This window comes from Lissotriton vulgaris, chromosome 2_1, assembly GCF_964263255.1.
Source record: "Lissotriton vulgaris chromosome 2_1, aLisVul1.2, whole genome shotgun sequence".
Classification (NCBI taxonomy): domain Eukaryota; kingdom Metazoa; phylum Chordata; class Amphibia; order Caudata; family Salamandridae; genus Lissotriton; species Lissotriton vulgaris.
The window spans coordinates 264,636,904-264,657,312 of record NC_141687.1 but is presented as its reverse complement, the minus strand read 5'-3'; the positions used below and the strand labels follow the sequence as shown (position 1 = coordinate 264,657,312).

Here is a 20,409-nt window from a genome sequence, read left to right as displayed (position 1 = left end):
TGCCAGAAAAAGAAAGCATTATTCCTACCCCCGTGCTCCTCCGAGGATAACCGGGCTCGAGTGACTGGATGTTTATGAAAGCCTTTGCACTTCCGCGTTTGTTGCACGCTGGGTGCCGCCCATTCCTCAGTGCTAGAGCGTCAACCAACAAAGATGGCCGCCTGTTTGTGGCGCGGCCGGAAGGCAAAATGCGGAAGTCTTTTCACAGTGTCAACATGCATGACAAGCAGGGCAGTCAAGGTGAGGATAGGCGAACATAAGAGCACGATTAAGTGCAGGAAAACCAGCACGAAACTGACCAACCATTTCCTTGAAATGAATCATAAACCAGAGGAAATCAGATGGACGGTAATAGAACTGGTAAGCAATGAAAGATTTTTGCTGGAAAAAGAACAGCGATGGGTTTTCCGTATCCAATCACACAAACACGGATTAAATGATGATATACCCTGGAGCCAACTATAGGCATCTAGCCAAACATCTGATCCTATCTCACCACAACAGCATCTGTTTCGACCCCCCCAAAAAACAGTTATTGCCACCATGAGGTTTTACCAGCAGCGTAATTCTTTTCTAAATACTCCATAAATATACTGCACAAATGTCAATGTATGCGGAATAATTGTTGTTTCCCCTAATGTCAGTATAGTTGACACTGTGAAAAGACTTCCGCATTTTGCCCTCCGGCCGCGCCACAAACAGGCGGCCATCTTTGTTGGTTGACGCTCTAGCACTGAGGAATGGGCGGCACCCAGCGTGCAACAAACGCGGAAGTGCAAAGGCTTTCATAAACATCCAGTCACTCGAGCCCGGTTATCCTCGGAGGAGCACGGGGGTAGGAATAATGCTTTCTTTTTCTGGCAGAATTGTAAGTAATAGACTCCGACCTCGAGTCTTTAAATAAACGGGTCGCGGGGGTAGATAAAAGCACAAGTTTCTCGCTGCCTGTAAAAACCACCTAAAACGAGACTTTGTCTTTTATAGTAAACTGCGCAGAATACCCTTCGCCTGCAAACTCATGGGGCATTGATAACTATTGAGATAAGTATGTTACCGTTAACAACTTCTGAAACGTTACTAAGGAGGTCCCCCTCCCCTCTCTTTTGCTAGTTTGTTGTAAGTGCATTGAGTCACGAGTGTTGTGTGTGTGTGATGCTATGACAGTGGTCCCGACAAAACGGTACTACTAGTGTCTCCCATGACGGGCAGTTGATGTCGAGAGACACATGACTACATGTTGAATTTCATGTAAGAGTCCAACCGCGTTCAGGATTTTGAAAATGCGGTTCCCCTCCAACAATATGGAACAATTTGTCTGTTTGTATTTTTCCATTCAGATACTAATGCCTATTCATGCATTTATGTTGGTTTTTCTCTTCCTTTTCCTTTACAGAGACCACATTAGGTCGATTTTTTCTGCTTCACCTGGGCCAACTCATGCCCTGAAGCCAAAACAGCCAACTTATTTTTGTTGGTTGTTTATAGGACAGTAGGCACTACTTGTTAGAACTGAGTAAAAACAGTAGGGATCGTTTTTTGGTCCTGATGAGTAAGCAGTAGGGGACTGCTTACGAAACATGTCGACTAGGTAGTAGCTAATGCTCTACCACACAACCCCTTCTTAATGTTCCCAGCTGGAGAAGCTAATAAAATTGTTGTTTTTTTCTACCAAGCCAGGGAATTTTTAACTCTTTTCAATTTTTTTCACTTTTTGCACACCCACTAATGTTAGGTCCCTACACCTTCACTGACACCTATGCACCCACACATAGCCTCTGTCACATCTTAGTGCTCCCGCGTATTTCGTTTGGTCGTAGCACGCCCCGTCCCGTTATAGGGGCGGGAAGACCCCTATGATGAAGCATGACTCTACCTGGTTTTTTAGAGTGTGAGGGGTATTTTAACAAGCACATTGTGCTCCCATCTTTCCATGTGTAAGAGAGAGCCTAGCACCCTGCTATTAACGGTTAAAATTATAAAATATCACTTATTCACTTTTTTTGATAGAATCTCTGTGGTTATAAAAGCTTACTTTGGAGGGTGATTCTATCAGTACCTCTACGCTTCTCCCTTTTGGTTTGGACTCACAGGGTGAGGAGGCATCCAGTCAAAGAATGACCTTATCTAACTCGATAAGGTTATTATGTTACTGTGAAGAGGGACTCCACTCACTGAACACCATTGAACAGGCATAGAGGACTCTGGAATTGATGAGGCTAACTGAGAGATATCCCAGGAAGGTTGACATCCAGTGTTCGAAAGCCCTTCTATAGGATAGAGGAGTCTGGCTTCCCCGTTTTTCTTGGTGCTCTCAAATCCTACCAATGAGTAAAAGGGAAAGATCCTCCTTCTCGGGCATAGAATGCTACACTTAATCGGTCACTGGTTGTTTATTGATCTGTACATTATTATGAAGATTTTAGCTTATCAAGTTACAGTTCTCATCTTGCACTGAGCGAGTACCTCAAACAGTTCACAAAAGCTGCTGCGGTCTCCACTGGAGCAACCCACTGTCACCTGTAATTGTGAAGAGGACTGAAGCCTAAACTCCACTTTTTACTGCCTCTTCCAGAGCCTGCATCTTTTGTCTCCATGCAAGGGTTGTTGGGCAAAGGTCTGGAAACAGAAGATTTCAAAGGCCTTAATGAACTACTCTTTTCTTGCTGCTTTTAAGACTGTCCCTCTCATATCATCATCAACCAACGGTCATTAGATTTGTCCCCGTGTTCGTATCACATTTCTTGGCTCTCCTCATTGATATCCGCATTGCTGTTCAGTCTACCAGGTGTACAACCCTCAAAGTTAGCAAAGATCTCTTGTTGCAGGATATTACAGGGACATCCCAGGACTCTGATGGTGTTTTAACTGGATAAATTTCCAACAGCTTCATCTGGTTCTCTTTTTAAAAAAAAGTGATAGAGGCTTGGACGTAGTTCTGAAACATGGCAATTTTTCTCTCTTGGATCATCTCAAAACCTGCTCCATCTTTCACTCAGTCGAACATAATTTTCTTCTCCTTGCTTTCAGGGATGTTTCAGCATTGACCAGCTTGTTCTCATAGGGCACATTCAATGCTGCATTACATCTAATTTATTATGTATTTCAGTGAAGTCCACTAAGATTTGTATTGCCCCGGAGTAAACATGTTGGATCTGCTTGTACTGCTCAGGAAGGCACTGACATTCTAAAGTGTGATTAGACACACCCCTTTACCTCCACCATCTTCAATATATGAAGGTGCATAAAAAGATGTAACTTAATGAATCGTAATGAAACTACATGGCTGCTATTAATCTGATTCTTGACCAATTGCTTTCGTCCATTTTGAGGAGATAAATGTCAAACAATCATCACTGGTATTTTGAAAAAGTTTCCTGTTAAGGTATAAAATGTAGAGCTCCTTATATTTCTAATTGCATATAATAATTTTGAATGAACAGTATGTTTTTACCAGAGGGGAAAATGTCTTCAGATATTGTTCTTTATTGCTTTAAGTACTACATCAACAACTGAGGTATAGAGTTGCAGTTAAATTACTTTTGAATCTGGCTGGTGCATCTCTTCACATGGCAGATGTGCTGTATATGTCCTGCCGCTCCTTGGTACCCCTTAGTGGCATTCTCTGAGAAAAGAACTTTGAAGACAGAAGGAGGGATCGATTCTAGCGCTGTCTTCTGCCAGAAACTCTTGAGTGCCATCCTGATAAGGTGGGATGCAACTGGGGGACAAATCTCAATATACAGGGATTGGTATCTGGTATTGAAGTGTCCGGATACAGTTTTTTCCTGGTCATTTAGTTTAAAATAAATTCAGAAGCTAATTTGGATCATAAAACACTCAATATATTCAGGACTTTGACTTTTAGTATTTTTGCGTGTATTATTCTGTACATCTAATCTTTGTGTGTTAAAACGTTTGATTTTGTAATTTTTACACTATTTTCAAATTTTATTTGCAGATTGGAGATATCCAAATGAGGCCCACGGAACAGATATCATAGCACAAAAAGTGGACGAAAGAGGTGCAAAAAACAAGGAAATCCAGCAGTACAGGATAATCTGCTGTGCGATGAAGATTTTAACCGAGTTTGAAGGATCATGGTTGAGAATTTGCTTTCTCTCTCTACCGTCTCGTCTGACAGAAAGTTACCATAGTTACCCCATAAGTGGTTTAATACTAAAACAGTAATTTAAGAACAGCACTGGAACAAATATTTGCAACACTGGACTTTTACCTCCTTTTTATGGTCATTATTTAATATATTTTTGTTTGGTGTTTCTAAAGCCTCTAAAGGCACATGTCACTGAGTAATTTAGTATGATGGTTCATACCTGTTTTACTGGACCTGATGCCACAGTTTTTTGTTTCCTTTTTAGATGTATTACCATCTACTAAAAGGGCACAACTATTCCGCATGGCGGTCTCTGTGCCGCAAGCACAAGAATGCCTATAAGTCAAGAATGTAAAATCTTTTTTATTTCTTTTGGAAAGAACCTCAGGATTTACTTTAAAAAATCAAATAATTAAGCATCCACACGATTTTAACATAGTCAATATAATCAGATTTTTTTTAACTTCAGAATCCCATTAGTTTCAGATTGTCTGAAATTACATGTTTAAATCTGTGTTTAAATTCAAGCTCCTGGACCTTAAAAGGGACAACCAACAATTTTTCGTTGTGGACGGTGGATGGTTATTCCTTTCAGAGAAATTAAAATAATTGACTCAAAAGAGTTTGCAAATATATTTATGTTGTAGCACTGACAACCCTCCCCTTTGGTGAAGCAGTTCAGTTGTGAGTTGCCGTGGTTTTTGTAGCACTAGGCTGTGTCTTAACCTAAAAATAACACTTGGAGGCCAACTTTCAGTCGCGTGACAAAGACTTTCACCTGATCCAACTGGCAGCCATGTATGTGGATGGATGCATAAAACCACCCAACTTTACTACCACACCTTAACAAAGAGCTGCTGCAAGCAGAGTGTAGCAAACATGGCATGGGTATTTTGGTAGAGAGCACGGTTTGATTAAAAATGTGATCATGTGATAGCTTTTCTGTCTCCTGTTTAACTTCTAAATTTCAAGTGATTATTACGAATTGCTGTTTTTTCGTGGAGATTTATTTACTTAAATGGCATTACTTTTCACCCATCTATTGATTCGACTCACAATATGACGCCATGGTTGGGCACGTCTTTTGAATATTTTTGAATCTGTGTTTCATTTATTTACAGATGTTTGTGTGACTTTTTATTTGGTGCTGATTACCGCGTCATTGGGCTATGAACTAGTAAGCACACATTTTGTGGGTCTGGGGGACATAGCTAGGACAGATTGAAAGCTGCCAGATTTGGGAAGGAAATAAGTTGTGTGAGCATTTGTTATGCTCACTGACCTTTAATTACACAACAAACACAATCCAACCCCAGTGGTGACGTGGTTGGTGGTCTCCGTTATTTGTCTGCATTCTGCACAGTTATTTGTATGCATATTGCGCAGTAATAAAACCCTGCTGCGCTTGGCATTCCGAGAGTGCCAGGGTGGGATTTAGCAAGGCTATTATAGGTCATGTTAGCAGAGAACTGGCAAAGCTATATGCAGATCAGAACGCTGCCTGCAATTCGTGTTTAGCCCAACACTTAACACAGCTAATCGTCTTCCACCTCCTGAGCTCTGCCATTGTGTTTTATTGCAGCATGCATCCTATTACCTCCTTCCAGCAGATTTTCAATGTATCTTAAGGAGAAGCATTCACCGAGTTCGTGTCATAGGAGAACATGAAAAGGTCGAATATATAGGACCCATGTTAAACTCCTAAACATTAATTTTATATCACAAACTGCTAAAATGTCGCTTACGCTCTCGGGTAAATTTAGATTAAAATTCTTCAGTAGCACTCCCTTTGTGCACACTGAGCACATACATGGATTTGCAACCATGGCACTGTCAGTACTTATTTACCAGTAGGTGATGCCTACAGGTATCATTTTAGATTCGGTTTTGCCAAGTGTTGTGGTATTTATGAATGTTTTTATATCCATAAATCAGTAAGACCAGTAATTTTACAGCTTTGTAAGTTATTAGTCTATAACAGTTTGTAAATGGAAACCAGAGGTTGAGATTTCTCCTCGTGATTGTAGATAGTTACCTTGGACTAGGACAATAACTGCACATTGGGTAATGTTGTCTACTCCTTCACAGGTGTTGTCACTCCTTAGATCAATGCATGGGCCGTGTGAATCAAATGAAAGAAAACTCATGCCGCCATATGTCTGTTTTAGCTCTGCCATCTTTCTCCATTGCTCAGTTTGTTAGTTCTGGTACATTCACACCTGTCTCCGATTTGGACCTGTAGGAACCTTGTGCCATGGTATGCCTGGCCGGGGGCTGTCGAGTAAAAATTCAAACTTATTACCTCAGGGGGTGTAAAGCGACTCCCAAGTCTCTCCAGCCCTAATGCACGTGTTTTCGTTCTTCTTGCATTCGTTTCTTCCTTTCAACAAATGTCTTACAATTAAGCCCATGATCTGCACTCTTTTTTTGACTGCATTTTATGAAGAAATTGGTCCTTATGTTGACAAAGATACAGAGCAGCTCTCTCCGTGCCAGATGCCTTCTTACCTCCAGGCACAGTCCTGAGGTGTCCGCTGCTGGGGCGAGGCGCTGAAAAGAATGTAGGGGCACTTTGGTGCACTGAAAATGCACAGAGTATGTGTGCCATTCTCTGCTTTTAATTTACGGTGGAATCTGAAGTTTAGAAAGGCTTTGAAAACTGCTCTATACTAGACTCGCCTCTATGTGACAGCTTCCTTTTGTGGGTCCGCGAGCGCTGAGATATCCCTTTTGGGGGTGATTCATGCGCTATACAAATCCACAAATCAAATGTTGCCAGAGCTTCTGCCTAGACTATCTTAAAATGTCTTGGGTCCTGGTCTATCCATGCTAAAAACAGAAGTCATCCACATAAGGCCTTTATAGTGCCGCAAAGATAAGATCAGTCATCGGGAAAGATGAAAAGTGAAAAGGAGCAGCTTAACTCCTAAGCCAGCCCTGAACGCCATTCAAGATGCAGGTAGACGTCTCTACTAACTACTCCATCTTTACAGAATCCTCTTGAAATCATTACAGCATCAAATTGACCTCACAGTAGCTGTAACATAAGTCTGGTTTTTCACTAGGAGTGTGATCTGCACATCCCCCTCTCACCCTGTCAGTACCAGTGCCAGACATTTGCCTCAGAGTTCTACCTCACTCCTTCAGGGAGATGGGACTTGGACATCTGCTGCCCTTGGTCCCTGTGAATTGAAAGTAACAGGAATTGACTGTATATATTTTAGCAGTCTCGATAAAGAGACACAGGAAGGACCTAAAAAAATATAACTATAGAAATGTGAAGTTAGGAATACAGTAATAGCTTGCCATCTCAAAGTTACATTGCCTGACAGTATGTTTGCAGATTTCTAAATGCCAATAAAATATAATCTAACAGAAAAGCCACTTTGCACCTGGGTTTCCGCCTTCTTTAAGGGCTACTATTCCTAAACGGTAGTCTACCATTTTAACACTTGAGCAGGTTCATCAGATTGTGATGGTCCTGTTCCTAGTCATAATAAAGGTTATTAGCCTCCTTATATCTCTTCCTCACTCAAGAACAAAGCACTGCTTGCAGTCCCATGGGCCGTCGATGTAAGAATGATGCAATTCCTTTACACATATCATTTGTTCTACCACAGTGAGGTGGCACTAGTGTTCTGGGATGAGCAATGTATAGCAGGCATAAGATACAGGAATGGAAGGGCTGTGGGAGCATCTGGTTTGAATCTTCCATGCAGGGAAGATGTTCTGATACCATGGTTTAAAACATTAGGATAATATTGAATCTGAAAGAGTATCATAATGAAAAGATGGCCATGATCAACAGATTCAATAAAAGTAGACTAGAATAAATGGCGCTTTATGCGATTTCCATGTGCTTGTTAGTAGCTTAGGTTTTGAAAATGGAAGTGTGAGTGGGTTTATGCCAAATGAAACGATGGCCAGCTATCTTGATGCTCATTGGTATATCTGGAATACAGAGGGCCTCTGTGTGTTAGATCACATGCCCCCTGTAAACACTACACCCAGAATAAACACGTTAGAGTGGATGTTGATATAGTTGAGCAGTTCTCTCTTATCTGCATCCTGAACTATGTTCAGCTATCACATTTCTCTTGGTGATCTATTTTTGGTGACCTGTTGTTTTGCATTGAAGATGAAACAGAATGTCTGTTAGACTAAGGAAAAGTAGATTGTTAGTAGTAGTTCAGTACACTCGGTGTGTAGCCCCCATCTTTTACTGACACAGACCATCATGACTTGGTAGTACGCATCTTCTCATGTGTTGTTTCTAACAGTTTGGACTGAGTAGGTTTAACATTCTCCAGCGTGACACAGGCTCCAGGCATTAATCAATGTTGATCACTTTGAAATCTCAATGTAGATCACATATCTATCATGTACTGCTGGCTTTGGAAAGCGGGTGTCTCCCAATTGCAGCAGTGTCTAGCTGGTACAAAAGGGCTAATGCATTTTATAGATAAGGCTAAATGAATTTTAGTCATTGTCCACACAGGTTTCTGGAATTGTAGGCATCATTGTAATGTGGTGGTTCAGTAGGTGGAAGTTTGTTGTGTAAAACCTTTTTACATACAAGCATGTCTGTTGTCCACGTCTTTTAGATGTACAATCTGTTTCATTTCTATGACGTGTATTTGGTGTAATTATTTATAGTGTAGCTTTATGGCCACCTCCTCTGTTATATTTGTGTGCTCTTGTTTTTGTTCCCTAGTCTAAAATGTTACTTACATTTCAAGTGTGTTATTAAGGGGTAGTGGCCCACTGCATGTGTGGATTTCGAGCTGCTCATTAATTTCCTACATTTGCACCCATTTTAGCAAATTTTTATCCCTCTGATATCCCATCTCAATATGTACATCACTGTATCATCGTATAACTCCATTGACTTTTTTTCAATTGGAGGACTGAAATGATTTTCCCTCTTTAAATTGTGGTGGCCTATTACAGATTTCAATGTAAGGGCTAAATATTATATTCACATTCCTAGCTGTCACCCTGCAAGAATAGGCCGAAACTCCAAACTGTAGGTAGCAATTCTAACATGCTGATTTCTGAAATGTAGATTTCACAAGAATATTCATCTAACACGTTGGGAAACCATGAATAATATGCTACATTTGGTTAGAGTTCTACACCGTGGGCCAGTGAAGAATAAAGTACATTTTCTCAGAATCATATGTGTTCTTTCCCATCCGGTCATCTTTTTATGTAATTGCCACTTCCTTGTTTTTTTGATCATTTTGTTAATTTTTCAAAAATATGTAATTGGTATGCATACCATGTTTAGCTCTAAAACGAGAATGTTCATGCTGTGTTCGTCAGAGGCTTCCCCCTTGTATTTACTCCCTCCAGAGAGATTGTCTGAAACAGTAAAACTTGTAGAATATCCTTCGATGTCCGTTAAAATTTCTCTCTACAATGCTATGAAAATTAAAGAAAAGATGTTTGATTGTCCTTTTTCCCCATTTTGCACTTTTCTACATTGATTTGCACTTTGAATCGACTTGGTGGATTTGCCTGTTAACACTTTTAATATTGAAGAATTGTCTTAAACCAAGTGAAATGCGTGATTTACGAATAGTTGTCTAATTGTGTTCTGTAATAATAAAAGGCTAGTGAAGTAAATGAGTGATGCTTTTCTTATTGGTCTCTTTAATTTCTTCTTTGTTGCTTTGTGTGAAACATATATTCATATTTATTAATATAGCTATCATTACACAACACATCGACCAAGCAGTGTTGCCTAATGTGAGGACAGTTTACACAGATGAGGGGAAATTTCTCACAGTTGTATTTTATGGCGTCCGGATCCTGAAAATGTCCACAGTATATGCAAACATGTTTGACGTATATTGTTTTTTTTGTGTTGTAGAACTAGGAAGGCAGTTTCCAATCGATTTGTTGTGTTCTTAAAACTGTGTTTTGTGGGTCTTCACTATGTCTTTGGCAAAAGAGGAAAACAAAAGTCAGTGCAGTAACAGAATCCTCTTTGCTTCCGCCTCTCACACTCGAGGTTTTTTTCCATTGTTTTTTTTTCAATGTTGATTGCACTGAAGTACTTAATTTCTCATTCTGTCATTGTGGTTCTCTGCAGATACCCATGCCTGATAGATCAGGTTGGAGGTCCTGTTGTGATACTGAGCATAGTCTGCATACCCAAAGAAATCTTTGCAATACTTAATGTATGTTTTCATCTTAGATTACCTTGATTGTTTATATGGTGTTCACTTGATGTGACAATTGTCTGGTTTTCATGAGGTCGGTATGATGTTATTTTAAGATGTTAAAAAAGTTGATCTGAGGTGTATTCTTTTAAGTTACACAATCAAACATTATTTGTTATCAGGGTAAAGCCATGGGTCATGGTGATTGTTGCCAGCTTAGTAATGTGCACTCACTGATACTTTGGTAATGAATTTAATTTCAAAGACATTCCTGCGGTCCTAATCTCTATAACATATGTCCTGGTTGCAGATTACACAAGGGCCATCGATTATGCATGTGCCGCTGCACTTTAGTGGCATAGACAATAATACACATGAATATCTTGCCTGGAGACAAATAAAACCTGTATGTCTAAATAAGAAACCCTTTGTTCACACCATAACGCCTCAGTAGCCAAATAAACTATGAACTGGAACTACTTATTGGTGCATCTAAACACACTGTGATTGAGCACGGATAGGAACAGAATTGTGGTTGGTTGTGAACTGTGGTGAGATTTAAAACAGAGAAGTGCTCTGTTGAAATATGCAACATGAATTATATCACCAGAATATATCTGCCTTCCTAAATTGATGCTTTGTTGGTGAACTCAAGTCTGCATACGACCAGATTAGGGTGGAATTGAGTATGGCAGATTAGAGCGATACCCAAGGTGTAGACTGTTCACGTTTGATGTGCTGTATTGAAACTTATCACGCTATGCTACCAGTTCCCCATTCTATGAAAGGTGTAGCACACATTTAATAGAATAGCCTTTTGGTGCTAGTTTGTAGAAGGGTTAGCTTAACATGGTATTATTTTCAGTTTCCCACAGCCACTGAGGAGGCCCTGAAATGTATCAATAATATATTGTATAGGTGAGTTATCCGTAAAATAGCCAATCTTGATAAGCTTTGGCTTTGCATTGGATAACTGGTTAGGAGGTCTGCTTCCATAGAAGTGATTACCTTTAGTGCTGTTCGTCTGGAAACATTACCTATGAGTTTTGCCTCAAAATACATATTATTATTCAGAAACACAGAACATGTGAATGTGCTCAGTTTTATTGAGATACCAAAGTTTGCTCTTGATATCATCGGTACTTCAATTTTAGACGGCTAATGGACCTCAGAAGGTTGGGCCACATTGATCACGAACTACGTTCACATATTAGGATTTCATGAATTTCCAGAACACAATCAGGAAAGGATTAAAAGAGTGAATAGCAATGAATGAATTAGTACAGTGAAAAGAGCAGCTTAAATCAGATTTGGTAGAGTGTATCCTACAAATGGACTTTTATAAATGGGAAAGTGGCAGTGTTGTGGAAGTTTGAGAAAAAAAAATTGGGAGGATATGACCCAAGCACTTTTTTTTTTTTTGAAGTGTGACAGATGAAAATACAATGTTTGCATTTCATAAACCTCATAACACTTATTTTTACTTTTTCCATGTTCTAGGGTAAAACCCTTTTTTCCCAACCAAATCCTTGCCTTCTGTCTTACATCACTACTGCTATGGGGATTTTCCATCTGATTCCCATGGTATCACCCAAGTACTTTTTGATTAAATCATGTGGAGAAACGGAATGTTGGGACTGGAATGTCCATTGTGTGGTATACCGCTATATCTCCTTGCTCCGAGTGCCCAACTGAATGTATCTGTAGTATCCTGATTTCTATTTTGGACTCAGCGTTGCACTTATCAAGCATTATAATTAATTATTACAGAGGTATGTATTATAGCAAGGAATCTTGCGCATCTACTTAGTCTCAAAGAGATGATTGGCTCAGGGGTTTGAATAATTATCACATCCTTAATTGTAGGTCTAAGGAACTTCAATATATTGTCTGAGTCGGCTGACCAGCAGTACATTTCAGAAAAAGACCAGGACTCCGAGTGGAGCAAGGTTTGCAAAAGGTGAGCAATGACCATGTCCTCACTTCTTATACAGGATACCACTGACCAATCCCTGACACATGTCCATTATATCTAATAGGCTGTCCAACATATATACAGTTCGGATGAAGACCCGTCTTTGATGCGCCAAATCAACGCATCGCTCCCTAGGGTCGAAACGTTGACGCATTCCCTTCTTGCACGAACCAACTATCCAAAATCTTTTAGGACCCAAGAATTAATTGATGTACCTACTGGATTATTGTATATATAGTTGTCGTTGCCAATAAGTTTATGAATTGACAATTTTACTTGTTGTTTTAATTGTGTACCAATCTTGCACAGAATTTATGTGTTTTGTATGTTTTACGTGTGTTTTATGGACAGCAACTTGAATACTTTTGATTCAAATTCAGAGAATATGAAAGTGTATGAGTAAAAAATTCATTTTCATTTTTGCTTTGTGGTCATTGTGGTTGATTGTACTGGTATATGTACCACTGTCTTTGTATCCTGATTAGGGACGAAGCATACAAATAATATTATTGGAATACTATATCATTGTGTATTTCTGTCCGACAGAACCATTATTATTTACTTTATTACCCACCCAGGTTCTGAGGGTTACAGGGTCACCCCATGACTTGTAATGGTCACTAGGGGTAGAAGCCTACTGGCCCATCTGTGTAAAAAGCCACTATTATGTGTACGTCCATAACCTTGTGCTGACATCCTGTGTGTTTTCTCTGTTTCTGATTGCTCCTTCAGTTGGACTGATGACAGGTACAGAAACCTCTTGCCTCTTTGAGTCTCTGTTGTGGGTGCTCCAGGTTGGAGACTGCCCCAGTGCTACCTGTTGTGTGAAGCATCACTCTATGCAAAGTGTGTGTACGGAAAGCAGCCTGAGAAGGTTTACCCGAAATTAGTTCTACAGTTTGAGATGTGGATCCACATCTCCTGTCTATTAAAATGGAACCCTAACTACTCCATTTTATCAGTTCCTAGGTTTTTATGATCAATGAAGATAGTGTTCTGCAGAGTATTTAAAGCACTGCTGTGCAACCAGGGCTCTTATCTGCACAACAGCTAGTCTCTCAGAGGTGAGGGACATCACTTGAAGTCTGTAGTTTCTAGAGGAGGCACTTCGGCTCCCTCACCCCTAAAGCATCTGAAAGGCTGCCTGCTGAGAGAGGGAAGGAGTCTGCCCAGCCCTGCAGAGTGACTGTTTAGGAGGAGATGGGCCCAAAATGTTCACTTTGTGAGTGCTGACAGACCGAGCGTTAACTAGGGAGAATCTGTGTGACCTGTGGGCTCCCTTGCTCTCCCATCCTGGTAGAAAATGCAGTTCTGTGCTCATTGTTGATCTGTAACTGCATGACTGAGGTGCGATCGGACGAGAGCTGCGTTGTGTTATGGCCATAGGCTAAGACAATGGTTGCAACTGCCTGACTGCCATTAGCTAGACACATACTAACCTTTCCCAGCCTGGCCTGGGCTGCATTTGTTCTTCGCCTGAGAGGGCCCACATCACCACAACATTTGAAGACCACCCGGGCGGGCCTGCACTAGGCCCTGGCGACACAGACTGAGTGATGCCTGTCAGCTGTGCTGGCAGACCTGGCCTCTGTCCGTCCTACAACGCCCTCTAGCAGTCTCTTAAGCTTGCCACAGCCTTCACAGAATACACTCAAGAGCCTCTGCTAATAACACAACAGGAACAAGCACTCTAGGTAGGCCATGCATTCATACAGAGAAAGGAGGTAAGAGTAAAAAGGCTGAGCGCTTATCTGACCGTGTTGTATTCCAAACGTGGAACAACAAACTATAAAACAGTTAGTGTGAAAAAGAGAAAGAAACAGTGCAGGAAAAAAGAAAAAACTATACTAGCTTACTTTAAAAAAAATCATGTACATAAATACTCTTGGGAAATCATTTTTAATACAAAATCAATAAAACACAGAATAAAAATAAAAATATTAAGGGCGCTCAAACAGTTACACAAACAGTGATGGAATTGTGAACATTGAGAAGTGTAGACTGAACAAACAGTGGTAGAGAAAAAACATAAAACACCAAATATCATCTGACTGTGGGCATAAATGCTGCACCTCAGTTGATTAACACAAACTCCTGACTCCGACAAGGGGAAATACCCTGCGCCGGGGGAGGGCCACCCGCGACGGAGAGAGCGGGACGGGGTGTAGTGTCTTGAGAGAATCCGAGACACTGACTTGTATTGTCATTGGATTTGTGTGCTCTTTAGTGCAACTATGTGATTAAAGTATTTTCATTCTTAACCCCTTCGATGCGTGTGACAAGGTCAACTCCTCATGGGCGTTACCTGCGCTGTGCGTGTGACGAGTTGACCTTGTCACGTAACGCGGGATTTTCTAAATCGCAGCGCTCAGCGGGAAAACCGCTAGCGCGCATGCGATTAAAAAGACAAGCACAGGGATGAGACTCTCTGTTGGTTGGTTGAGTGCTGAGCTCGAGCAAATTTGGAACATTTTTATATTTTTATTTTATTTTTTATTTTGAGAGCTTTATATGGCGCTGGCTAGACCCAGGAGGTATTAGAGCGCTTTACATGAGAAGCTAATATGAGGCAAACATGGCATACACGAAGATAAAAAGAAAGTGAAACAACATGTAAAGTATACAAATCAAGAATAAATAAATGTGGGAAAAGCTATACACAACCAGTAATTAGGAAGATGATGTTGGAAGAAGGACAAATAGTTACCAAACAAAGATAACATGATGATTTGGAGAGACAGGTGTAGATCACAGGTTATGACCCTCAATATTAAATTGGCCAAACATGCCATACAAGTAGATGAAAGTATAATGAAAAAAATCTGAGATATACAAATTTCATAGATTAATAGGGGCAAGAGCTGTACAAATTAAGTAGTTTGTAGGAGAATGTACAGGAAAAGGATAAATATTACTGACAATATGTAAAATGGTGAGAATTGGAGATTAAGTGCAGGTCCCAAGTTATGATCCCCAGTAATAATTGAGGAGGTGAGTTTTTGGTCATTTTTGAAGCTTAAATAGGAGAGGTTACAGCGCAGACTTTTTGGGAGGGCATTCCAGATAATAGGGGCATTACCAGAGAAGGAGCGTTATTGTGTGAATTTCTTTTTATGCAGTGGTGGGATTAGAAGGAGGGTGTTGGTGCTTAAGTGCGGTCTTATATGTAATTGTACCATTTATATAGCGCTTACTACCACTGACCAGGCGTTGAAGTGCTCTTCGTCGAGTAGCACGCTAAATCTGGGATGGTCAAAGGGATTGATGTGACTTTTCTTAATTAGTCCAGATGAGCAACTAGTCACCGTCATCCTAGGTAACATCCTGGTATAACTTTAGGGTACTAATCAGAATTCCAGCGTTCCCTTTCGGAACAAGAGCAACACAATATCACAAATAATGCGGTAAAAGGCGCTGCAAAATTAGAAGCGGGATTAATGGGAGAACAGCGTGACACATGGCAGAACTAAAATAAAACGTTTTAAAGACTATCAGATGGTGCCGAGAACGCGGGGGTGCAGCTTGAAAAATCAGAATATGAATGAAAATATTCTGCGCTGAAGTGTCAAAACAGGATTTTGTTGTGTTTAGTCACAAGCAGATTCTAAATCAGTTTGTTTCATTTGTGTGTGTGTTTTCGTCTGCTCGCCTCTCCCGCCTGTACTGTATTTCGCTTGGGGACTGAAGCAGATAAAGTGGCGGGAAAATCGATCATTACCACAATTAGCTAAGCTGGCGGGGTTTAACGTTTTAGGGGATGTAATACTTACATTGCAGATAAGCAAACGAATACAATTAAGGAGGGAATGTTTCAAAATAGACACTTGGAAGAATAAATGTAGGTTTGTACCTGGAGCATGAGGAAACAGCAGTTTGACAAGTTAAAATAAGACACACTTTTTAAAAACAAAACTCCCATTCACCTTGCAGACAGAGCTTTCGGGACTTCAAGTAACATCTTTCTGCTATGAACACAGGGATCGGTGCCTCTTGAAAACACTATGTACTCTCACCTTATAGGGTCATCCATCTAAAAAAAACACATTGAATTTTGTGTCCTTGCCTGGGACGTCTCAGGATATTTAACACTGAACAGTCCCAAGAAGGCCATTCAGAGGCTGTGGACCTGCCGCATCCCTGTTTCCCCACAGGGTGTTGCCAGAGCCAAAACACCATAGAATAATTATTTTAATGCGAATGGTTTTCTTTTGTAATGTTTCCTTCGGGTTTTATTCTTGCTTTGTACACTTTGGCTTGGGTATTTTCCTTTGCTCCAAAAGATAAAATTGGTTGTTGCAGGAAATGGGGCATGCTTTCATGTCTAGAATCTATTAATGTGATTTTACATTCAATTTACAAAGTTGGTAACCATTTAATGGCTGTGTTAATTTGGTTTTTCTTTTGTTACATTTAAATGCCTCTCGAGAGAATTCCCTGGTTCTGCAAAAGCAGTTAGCATTTCTAATTAATGTTTTGTTGTGCATGAACCAGAAAAGCAGTCAGTTGTTTCAAAGAATGAGCAATGCATAATTTGTACCGGTGGTTTCGGGTGGTGCATACTGGCACTCATTCAGAGTGGCCAACATTTTTTTTTATAATCACAGTAAATTGTATGGTGATGGAAGAAAGAGGCATGGGGTTGAATCAAGACTCCTCCGCTTTGGTATTCAGCAAAGCAAGTATTAGGCAGATAAAAAAATGTTTTAGGCCCCTGCAGTTCCAATAGGCACTGCGAAACCGTGCAAAAAAATTATGTCCACTAATAAAATCACAATTTTATGTAGTACACTACAATGAAAAACATTACACAAATAGTGACTTTTTAAAATTTCGTCCAGGGTTTACATAAATTGTGCTTTTCTTTATGGAAAATGAAGACAGTTCCAAATTTTGGGACCATGGTCAAAACATACCTGAGCTGATGTCTTCAATCTTGAAGTTTGAAGCCTCCAGTCCCAGGGTCTTCAAACTTTTCTGTAATAAGAGCTACTTATGTTCAATGAAACTCTTCCCAGATACTAATATTAATAGTGTTGTAAAGTGACCACATCAGGCAAGAGTGCATTAGTGGCAACCATATGCAAAAATCCCCCTGTGATCACTTCAGTTCATGAGGTAGGGTTGCCAGCAGTATTGTGAAAAAAGGTTTGTCAAAGCAGAATGCCTCTGTTTTGGTAACACATAACACCCATAGCTGCAATTTCCTAGGCACCTAGCTAATAGTATTAGTAATTCATCCCAAATCCTGCTTGATTTATCACTAAAAATCAACTTTAAATATATACTAGAAATTCAGCCATTTTTTTCTCTAACAGCAGCTTATGAGTTCTGAGAATGTACACATTTTAGTCTCAAATACACGTTTTCCAATTTTGGTATACATGTATTAATTCAACCAAGCAAAAGCTTCTAAGTGGAGAAGTGTGGCTCACCGGTTAGAAGTGGCAGACCCAGAAGCAGAGGTCAGCCCGGGACCAGGGTTCAATTCCCGACGCGGCAGGGTACGGAACCAATGTCTGCGGGCTCGATAAATCTCGCCTCTGTGCCTCTCTAACCATGGGTCCCACGCTGCAACTCTGGGCAATAGCTTTCTTAATCTCCACAACGGCCCCCTCACTGCCGGGGATGCCTGGCTTCACCTTGGAGATGCCCAATAGGGACCATCTCACAGGGAAAGCCAGGACGGGTTCCCCAGCGGTACACAGCACCAAGAAACCCCAGGGTGAACGCGCGCTCTACAAATTCATACTAACATAACATAACAAGTTAGTAGCAGGGCCGGACTGGGAACCAAAACTGGCCCTGGCAAAGTAATCGGCCCCCCTCCTCACTAGGGTGGGACGTTGGAGGTGCCGGCAAGCTCTTTGCCAGGGCCGGTGTTCGGCTGATTTTGTTACGGGCCGATTTTGCAGCTATGCTTCAAAAATGACCCTGTAACAAAAACGGCCCGAGGGGCCCCAAACCGGCCCTCCACCCGTGCGGCGTACCGGGGAATTGCCCGTTGCCCTTTACGGCCAATCCAGCCCTGGTTAGTAGGCTAGGCTGCAGACAGGAGTGCTCCTTACAGGTACCTGTAGAGCTGCTACTAGCTCCCGAGCTACTTGTTGGAGAAGCCTGCTTTAGTCCTTCCTTGCTCAATTTGGCCCTGTGCCATTAGATAGTATTATTTTCTCAGCTGACAGAATATGCGTCTCAGTTCTTTTGCAACGTTCCGTAAAGAGAATTCTGGCCTCACAGCAGAAGGCATTTGTTGATTAACCTCACCACTGCATGAAACACAAACTTAAAAGCAATGCAGCTTTTGGGAAGCTGAAACGGTTACGTCCTTGCCACAGTCCTGTCTTTTTATCTCCCAGTCTAGCACTGTTATGAAATTAGGTGGCAAGGACTCTAGGCTCTCCTCAGAGGATAAAGTTAGACAATGGTAAATACTACTTGTGCGGTGGAAGTTCCAGGATAAACTTGGAGCCATGGTGGGATAAGAGTTGTTTAGAGTTTGGCATCCACAAGTACGGTTCATCTAAAAGTTAGACAAACCCTGCTTTAGGGTTCTCCTTGGCTCTTGAACCTCTCTTGCCAGGTCATTCTGTTAAAGACTGGCCATCAACAATCGTTTAATAAGATGCTGTTCTTTTGGCTGCTGTTTGGTGCCAAATTGCAGTGGTGAAGTTGAGCCGGTGGTTGCAGGTGGGCCCCAGCAGCGCTCAGCTTTGGTGACCAGCAGTTATTTTTCTCAGAAGAGTTTGATCCAGAGCAAGAGAGAGAAAAACACAGAAAAGGAGGAAGAGCAGGCCGGGAAACCCTCACAAACTGAGAAAGCATGGACCTGCAAAAGTGAGCCGAAAGGGCAGTCATTGTCTGGTAGTGGGTGTAAGAGGAATGCGGTAGATGCAAGACTACGCGTTTGGCGTACTTAGATTTCATAGCGGAGCTTTGGACACCGGCACTCATTCTTTTACAAATTAGGCAGTGCCAAAATGTGTTCTTGGAGTGCACTTAAGCCACAGAATTGAATTTTTGGCTGCCTGCCTTTTTATTTAATGAAGAGCATGTTTTGCGGCTGCTGAAGGAGATTGCTCAGCCGAGAAAAGAAAAGCTGTTAATACTGGCCTATGTGAACTTTAAATTGAAATGGGTACTTTATTGTTAAGGAGTCAAACTTTCTCAGGAGACGCTCTGCAAAATGCACGGCTGAGAGCTGAGTCTACCACTGGCTTGTTCAGATTTCCATCTTTGTGGCTGCACCCCTCGGCTTGTGAAGGTAAGAAATGATTTTTGCAAATTCTTTGGTGCACGACTGGACAAAAAGACTATTCGATTTCTGACCAGGCTAAGGAAATAGGGGTGGGAAGAGATTCGTAGAAGTTCAGATTGTCAAATGAACTTCATGGGAGACCAAGAATTCAGTTAACATGGTTCCATAAACCAAGAAGTGCTAAAGCAAGAAATGAGGCGCTTCAGAGAGCAAGCCATAATTGGATTAAGAATGAAAGTGTGTAAAAGAAACAACTCTCTGGTCAATTACAACAAATCTAATAGCAGAGCATTGACCGAGAAATTGTTAGTGAATTAGAGCCGCAAGGCGGAGTGCTAGGAGGCTGCACAAGTGGCAGCATTGCTTTATGCATTTGTCAAATTGCAATATCAAAAGCAATCGAAGTCTGAGGAGTTTGTCAAGGCCTTGAAATCTTCCTCCTAAATCAGTATGTCTTAGGAACTGAAACTTCTACTGCTTGAGTACCAAGTTCTTTTACAGAGATGAGTCGCAGAGAAGGGTTTTATTGTCTGAGAGCCTATGTCCATTTTTAACTTGGCAAAGCAAAAAGGCCAATAAATGCATCAAAAGTTAGATCATAAGAAACAAATTCAAGATGACCTCTCTTGCACTCTTTTATTATCATTCCAGTGCTTATGGAAGAATGTTTCCTGGCATCCTTAAACATGGACAATGCATATTTTTATATGCTAAACTTGTCTCATTGGACAAGTCGTATGACCACTAGACACCAATTATTGGTGTTGATTGGCGAGTGTGAGATAAAATCTGTTTCCAGGTGTCTGCCAGAAACTCAGCAGTGTTAATGGCTGCATTAGTGAGATACATCTTGATAATTTTGTAGCAATGAATGGTCACTGAAGTGAGATTTAAACCTCTC

General features: G+C 41.0%; 1 protein-coding gene across 3 annotated transcripts in view; it reads left to right on the top strand.

The window, feature by feature from the left end:
• The window catches only part of DHRS11 (dehydrogenase/reductase 11), a 465,765-nt gene that overhangs the window by 287,620 nt on the left and 157,736 nt on the right, over positions 1-20,409 (top strand). The window contains exons 7-8 of one of the 3 annotated variants that reach the window (XR_015308359.1): positions 3,959-6,858; positions 6,904-9,739. The exons of 1 other annotated variant lie outside the window; for it this stretch is intronic. Coding sequence is in view for 1 of the 2 variants with exons in the window: in XM_086954902.1 (XP_086811028.1) it covers positions 3,959-4,000 (42 nt within the window). In the remaining variant the exon portion in view is untranslated. Of the gene's footprint in view, positions 1-3,958; positions 9,740-20,409 lie in introns of those variants that run through there. One more of the 3 variants, XM_086954902.1, reaches the window with a different exon arrangement.